This window comes from Hipposideros armiger, unplaced genomic scaffold, assembly GCF_001890085.2.
Source record: "Hipposideros armiger isolate ML-2016 unplaced genomic scaffold, ASM189008v1 scaffold_18, whole genome shotgun sequence".
In the NCBI taxonomy this organism is placed as follows: Eukaryota; Metazoa; Chordata; class Mammalia; order Chiroptera; family Hipposideridae; genus Hipposideros; species Hipposideros armiger.
The window spans coordinates 6,744,677-6,752,218 of record NW_017731368.1 but is presented as its reverse complement, the minus strand read 5'-3'; the positions used below and the strand labels follow the sequence as shown (position 1 = coordinate 6,752,218).

General features: G+C 39.0%; 1 protein-coding gene across 1 annotated transcript in view; it reads right to left on the bottom strand.

The window, feature by feature from the left end:
* Nucleotides 1-7,542, bottom strand: part of ULK4 (unc-51 like kinase 4) — a 438,917-nt gene that overhangs the window by 424,560 nt on the left and 6,815 nt on the right. The window contains exons 2-4 of the mRNA XM_019631040.1: nucleotides 6,582-6,681; nucleotides 4,682-4,821; nucleotides 2,148-2,310 (exon numbers count right to left, since the gene is read on the bottom strand). Coding sequence (XP_019486585.1) covers nucleotides 2,148-2,310; nucleotides 4,682-4,821; nucleotides 6,582-6,681 — 403 coding nt within the window. The remainder of the gene's footprint in view (nucleotides 1-2,147; nucleotides 2,311-4,681; nucleotides 4,822-6,581; nucleotides 6,682-7,542) is intronic.

The following is a 7,542-nucleotide window of genomic DNA, read 5'->3' as shown; positions in this document are numbered from 1 at the left end:
AGAAAGAAAGAAAGAAAGAAAGAAAAAGAAAGAAAGAAAGAAAGAAAGAAAGAAAGAAAGAAAGAAAGAAAGAACGAGCCAGCAGGGTCATCAAGAATTCCTGAACCAATGACGGCAGTCAGCATCTCCCAGGAACGGCCTGCCTTAGTGTTCCTGCCATGCTTGGTTGTCAGGCGGGTGCAGCCCGTGGGACGTACTCATACATCCCCAGAGCAAAAGCAGCAATGGGTTTTCTCCTCAAGTAGCTGGGGGCCTCGGTTAATTGCGCTCCATGGAGTTGAAAAACAGCAGGATACCTTCTCATGGCCACCACAAGACCAGAGAGGCAATCAGGGACCAGATCTGGAAACCTGAACTCTAACCTGCAAGCCAGGAGATTCTAAACTTGAAACTCATTTCATAAATCAGCCCAGATGTCCAGCCTCTCTCAGTCCATGAACAAGACTGGGCCAGAACCGAGCCCAGTTTGACACTCCCTCTAAACCAGGCACTTCATTTACTTACGTAACTTTCCTGTCCCTGGAGTTTGGGACTCGTGATCCACTCCAACTCCCTGAATTTACCCAAGAGGAAATTAAGACTCCTAGAGCTACATGGTTACACATAAGCAAAGGCAGGACTAGAATTCAGGTGTCCTTAGAAGAAACTCTGCAATATTACCTTTATTCAGCCCACCCAGGTTTTTTTCTCTTTTTGTTCATCAGGATCTCAGGTTGGCACCACTGTTAACAGATCCTTTATGGCTACGTACCACTCCTAGATACCAGTCGTCAGCCCCACCACCACACCCAGGCACTTGCAGATGTCAAAAGGCAAGGTGTTTATTTCAAGTGCCTTATTCATTGTCACACTTAAGACTAAGTTCTCCAAGGCTCCAGAAAAACAGGAGTGGTTTTACTTTTTACTTGTGTCTTATGCCACAGGGATGTGAAGGTGAGTGGCCTTTGACATGGGTGATTCTCAGATGGTCAGGGCTGAGGGTTAGGAGGTCCTCCATCCTTGGTCAAAGAGGCTAAGCTGCCGCATCATGGGGACCACTCTTAGATTACGCTCCAGTAACTGAGTGGCACTGCTAGAAAGTCGGACCTATGTCTCCACGACACGGCCCTCCTCTTACTAAAGGGGAATACTTCAAAGATGCCTCCCTGCAATATACCACCTTCTTGGTTTTCTATACTAAAACCACAAATGATAATTCAGAACTCAATATTCTAACATAGCTCACAATATTCATTTTCACAGAATGTTAGTCATCCTATGAAATAATATTTGGGGACGTTAAAAGCCTTCTTCTTGGGCATGAAGCTTTATCACATGCAAGACTGGCCCTGACGGTTACATGTCCTTCGGTCATACTTACGGGGCCCATGGTTAACTGCTGCTCCCCACCCCTCTCCCTCCTGTCACTCATCCTAGGCCACATGACGACCGAGCCTCAGGATGCCGCCCCCTCCCACAGTGCCCTTCTCTGCACGGTGAGTAGACTAGCGCTTCGGTGGCCCGAAGTCTCAAGTATCTGCACAGGGAACCTGAGGATGAAAGATCTTTACCACTCCTCTCAAAAGTTCTGGGATAAGAAATATCACGTCTCACTTTCCCCTCGGGCAACAGCCATTCTAACACCCCGGCCCCCTCTCACTGTCAAACCAGCCTCCCAAGAATGCACTCCTAAATTCTTCCTTAATTGCAGAATATCAGCTACTCAGCAATGCTGAACAGTATCTATTAAGTCACTGGTGTGTGCCAGGCATTGTTCTAAGCGCTGGCAATACAGCAGGAAGCAAGAAAAAGCCCCCTCCTTATGTTCCAATGGGTGGTCAGTGACATATAAAGCTAAGGATAAGCTATCTCCTTGTTAGAGGTTCCCCATGCCTTACACAGACTAGGACCCACAGGAAAACTGTAGGCCATGGACAAACCCATCCGTATATCCAGACTTCTCCTGGTCATTATTATTTTCAACACATGATTTGACTGGCAAAATATTGGATTGTCGGAAGAGTCATGACGCATTTTTTGCAATGAAAAACACAGAAAAAATACATCATGACTTTTCCGACAACCCAATAAAAGGTCGACATTATCCCCTGAACACGTGACTTGGGTGGGCCACATCTACAGTTACGATCTTTAAGCTCTCCACGTACCTTTGACTCTACTTTCCATGTTTTTCTTCAGTACGTTTTCCCCACTATCTCCTCCTCCTTCGTCTGCTGCCACCAAAGCAAAGAACTCTTCCAAATTTTCACCTTCCACTTTTGCCAGGCAAAAATTACTAAACTTCAGTGTGCCGGGCCCTTCCAAGAGTATCTATAAAGATTAAAAAATAAACATGTTCAGAAACCACTTCAATTTGCCCCTTCACCAGGACCTCTTATAACCTCACTGAAGAGCTCTGACCACTGGCTTTCTCGCTTCCTCACAACTCAGAAAAGTAAATGCTTACAATGTTTTTGAAAAGCTAAAGAAAAATAAATCCAACATTTTAATAATAATAGTCAAACATTAAATTTTCCAGTCTCGAATATACAGAATGAACACGTCCTATCACCGCAGAGGGAAACTCAGGCTTTTGAGAAAGAGCAATGTATGCATATGGAACAAGCTATACTCTCCAACCCTTAGTGACAGCTGAAGAAGGATTTGAAAACCCACCTGCCAGAGGCATCATTTATGTAATATATGGTTAAAACTATGGGTTTGAAGTTAGATATCTGAATTGGAGCCCTAGGTCCCCCACTTACAGGCAGTCTGACCTGAAGGAGTCACCTAACCTTTCTAAATCTGTCACTTCACCTATAAAATGGGGAAAATTGTACTTAAGTCTTCATACTGTTGTGAAGATTGAGGTTATACAATGCAAAGGGCTTTTAATAGTGACTGGCATGTGATAAGTGCTCAAGTCTGCTAATGTAATTATGATTAGAAATGATCTGTTGATTGCTGAAACCATGCCCGGAATCAGAGTTCTATTTTATTTTTTCCTCCAGAGTCATTAAAAATATTGCTGGGAAGTTGCGATGAGTCAGGTGGCTTTTTGTTTTTAAAAGCAATTTAAAGTTTGCCCTTAACGTCTAGTTACAAATACTGAGGATGTCTGTTACAAGTCCACAGTGCCTTTTAAGCATTTTTGAGCACCAGAATCCCCTGGAAGGCTTAAGAAAAACTATTAGTTCCTACCCCAGGGTTTCTGATTCTACAGGTCTGGGGTGGGTCCAAGCACCTGCCTTTCCAATGCTACCGGTCCAGGAAAGACACTTTTAAAAAAAAAAATTGCTGGCCCTTCTTTAAGTAAATCTTTTAGACTTTGGAAGCCACAAGATCCTTATCCCGTCTGTTCAACTCTGCTGCCACCGACAATATATAAACAAAAGGGTGTGGCTCTGTTCCAATAAAACTGCGTTCACAGAAACAGGCATCTTGCCCAAATTCCACCAACCCCAGTGTAGAATCAAGGTTACACTGCAAATCAGCCTGTTTCCTAGATTATAAACAGCTGATACTAAGACCTCATTAAACAACTCCCACACGGCGGTTGGCATGCTACAGTCTCTGGGCCAAATCCCAGCCACTACCTGTTTTCGTATAGGCCTGAGCTAACAGTGGTTTTCACATTTCTCAATGTTTGAAAAAAACTAAATAAGATAATATTTCTCAACATAGGACAATTATATGAAATTCAAATTTGTGCCCATAAATAAAGTTTTACTGAAACAAAACCATACCCATGTATTTACATATTGTCTATAGCTGCTTTCAGGGCTGTTAACCACAGCTAATTAGTTGTAGACTCGAGGCAAGTTTATGAATATTACAAGTAAGAACTTATATTCGTTACACAGAGTTTAGAGTTTTTATGGAGTTTTGGGGTTTTTTTAGATTTAATTATGTTCTCATACAGATGGGCTGCAATAATGTTTAACAAGGAAATATCCAACCTTGCATTCCGTTGTCTACACATTAACAAAGAAAAAGTGGCAATTCAGACTAGTAATATGAACAATCCCTAAGAGTACATACTTATAAATAACAGATGCCACTGATGAAAGGACACAATCTACCAGAAAGTGTCCCAGAAGTTTCGCCTAAATATAATATGGAAGGCTTACAATCACCCCGAAATATCTATCTCCATATCAGAGATGAGAAACTAAGGCAGAGAGAGAAAGAAGGGTGACCTGTCCAGGGCACACAGCTTCTAAATGTCAGCACCAACTGTGACTCAGAAACTAAGAAGGTTCCGTGACTCTACACAGGAAGCACATTTAGTCATGGATAGTTTTATCAAAAAAAGAAAGAATTATCAGGAATTCCATAACATCAGGAATCATACATACATAGCCAAGAAGGCCACTATCAAACTAAAATAATGGCTGAGAATTATGTGCTATAATTTAAGAGTGAAGAGTCTCATTTTATAGATGTATTGACTTCATCATGACCTCAGCAGCAATAATAATTACTCAAAGAGCTCTGGAAGACGGGGAGGCTTTTTATTCTACAAGTGCTTCAATAGGTAGCTATTTAGGTACCTAAAACATAGCACTATATAGCTCCTTTCATTTAAAAAATGTTAACAAAATTTCAAGACGTTCTGTATCTAAAAAATATAAAAAGACCTTTGAGAAAGCACTATACATTAAGACACAAGAAGTGAGGAAATTAAAACTTCATGAATTACCTTCCCAGGGGATATGTCACAAAAGAGAATGCCAAGCTGATGAAGATGATGTAGTCCAGTAAGCAGGTCAATTCCAAATTCTCTCACAACATCTTCTGGGAGGTTTTTATCTTGAGCAATAACCGTTTCTAAAGAACCACCTGAAAGAGGATTAAAATTTGAACCCAGCCACATTACACAGTGCCCCTGGGTGGTTCCTGGCTGGGAGATACTGAGCATTAAAAAAATGATCCAATCAGGGGCTGGCCAAGTAGCTCAGTTAGTTAAGAGCTTGAGCTCTGAGCAACAGGGTCACCAGTTCGATTCTCACATGGGCCAGTGAGCTGCGACCCAGCTGAGCTGCCAACAGGTGGCAGGATGGTTCAGCTGGCGAGTGCACATGCTCCTAACAACAAGGTTGACTCCCACATGGGATGGTGGGCTACACCGCCCACCAGAAACTAAGATTGAACACGGCACCTTGAGCTGAGCAGCCGCGAGCTGCTGATGTGGGGCCAGGTGGCAACTGGACTTGGGGCTGAACTAGCTGCGCCCTGCACAAGTAAGACTGAAGGACAACAACTTGGCTGTTCCCCTTCCCCAATTCCCCAACACTGTTCCCATTCCTCAATTCCCCAATAAAATCTCTACCATCTAAGTACCAGAAACAAATTTTTTTTAAAGGGTCAACATTACAACAGGAGCCAAGTTCAGAAAACGTGAAGTCTTAGCTGGCATCTGAAAGTTCAATCAGAATTACTGTGATTAAAAATAGGAGGTATTTTGGGGTTTATTTTGTTTTGGTGGATGAGGAACCACTCCAAACATAGGCATAAATTAAAGTTATGCTATTACACTGGCCAGGGGTCAAAAACAACATTGAGGCAAAAAGTAATACAGAGAAAGTTCCCTGATCACCTCAAAAGTACATACATCTATGGAAGTAATTAAAGCACAGTACCTTCCTACTGATTGAAAAATGAAATGAAAAAGTATTATTCCAAATAGCCTCTTTTATGATTCAGTTGTATAATTCAAGTGCCAATAGGAAAAACTCATAAAGCTAGAAATAATTTCAACATACCTTTAAATTTTGTTTTTCAATTATAGTTAACATTCAATTACTTTCAGATGTACAGCATAGAGGTTACATATTTATATAACTTACGAAGTGATTCCCCCCGTAAGTCTAGTACATGCCTGGCATTATACACAGTATTACATTATTATTGACTATATTCCCTATGTTGTACTTTACATCCCCATGACTATTTTGTAACTGCCACTTTGTAATTACATATCCTAATATTTAATGATCCTTTATGTACTCAGTGTACAAACAGAAGTACACTCACAGTGGTACTTGTTACATTTTTTTCCCCTGAAGACACTGAAACAAAAAGCCCAGATAATATCTATGTATTTAGTCACCTCTCTTCTTGTGTATAGTTCTAGAAAGTTGTATCAAGCAAGAGCTATAACATGTTACCTCTAATTATTCCTAGGTGGTAGTATTTGTTGGTTCATCCTTGTACTTTTCCACATTGTGTGTTTATAAAAAGTATCTTGTGCATAAAAATAAAAAGATCATTTTCTAAACTAATAAGCTAATAACTGGTTGACCAAAAATACTTTTTTTTTTAAATGGAAAAATTCTTTTGATAAATTACTACTAAAAAATATTTCTGAATTTTGATGTGGCTTAGTAATATTTTATATCAAAGTAAAGTTAACCCAAAATTGAATTTTACGTAAGTCTTCCTCTTACCAAATGTCTTTGCTCTTTACCCTTCCCTAACAGCCATCAGATTTTCAAGTTAACAGAGTCAACAGCATCAACACTATTTATATTTTCAAAGGAAGAAAGAAAAAGAACAAAACCTACATCCTGCATTTTTTCAAAACTACATAGGGTGCTTACCTGTGCAGAGTTCCACTACTAGCCAGAGATGATTGCTGGTTTCATACCATTCATGAAAAGTTACAATATTCTTGTGTTTAATTTCGTGAGTGAGACGGACCTATGAAAACACAAAGCTTTCACGTTGAAAAAGACAAGTTCTTAAAACCCTTGTATCTATTAAAAAAACAAAAAACAAAAAAAACTGAATACACAATTATGAAATGGATAAGAAAACAGTGGAATTCATTTGGTGGAATTCTATATACACATCAAAATGATGGTTATGAAGGCTGGCCACATGGAAAAATGCTAATTTAGCATGCAATCTTAAAAAGGATTTTAAAAAAAAAGAAAACTTGTGCTACACAGTTTTGTGTATTTGTGTAATTATAACATTGCAAAAGAAATATTCATAGGAAAATGGCCAGAAGGTATACATCAAAATAGCTGTTCTTATGAGCAGAACTACTGGTGTTAAACTTAATTCTTTGTATTTCTCTCCTTCTATTTTCTATATTAAGTTCACACTGCTTTTAAAATCAGGATAAAAGAAATAGTTATAAAGGAAAAAACCTTTACTAAGTAAAACAACCTAAATGCTCAGTAATATAATAATTAAGTTATATATCAACTTACAAAACATTAAGCCAACATTAAAATGTTTATTCAATTTTATAGCAATATGGAAAAATGAGTGTTATAATGTTAAGTAAACAAGGCAAGAAACAAAATTTTATATAATTAGAAAAAAATTGTAATTCATAGAAGAAAAAAAAAAAGTCTACAAGAAATAAACCAAAACAGAACAGTGATTGTCTTGAGGTAACAGAAAAATGCTATTTTTTTTTTCTATCCATTTTCCTATATTGTCCAAATTTTCTGTAATGATGATGCGGTACTTTTATAATAGTTAAAAGAACTCTCAAAGGATTCTACAATTTTCTTCTTAAAAACACTCTTAGTGACACCTGAAACTAAA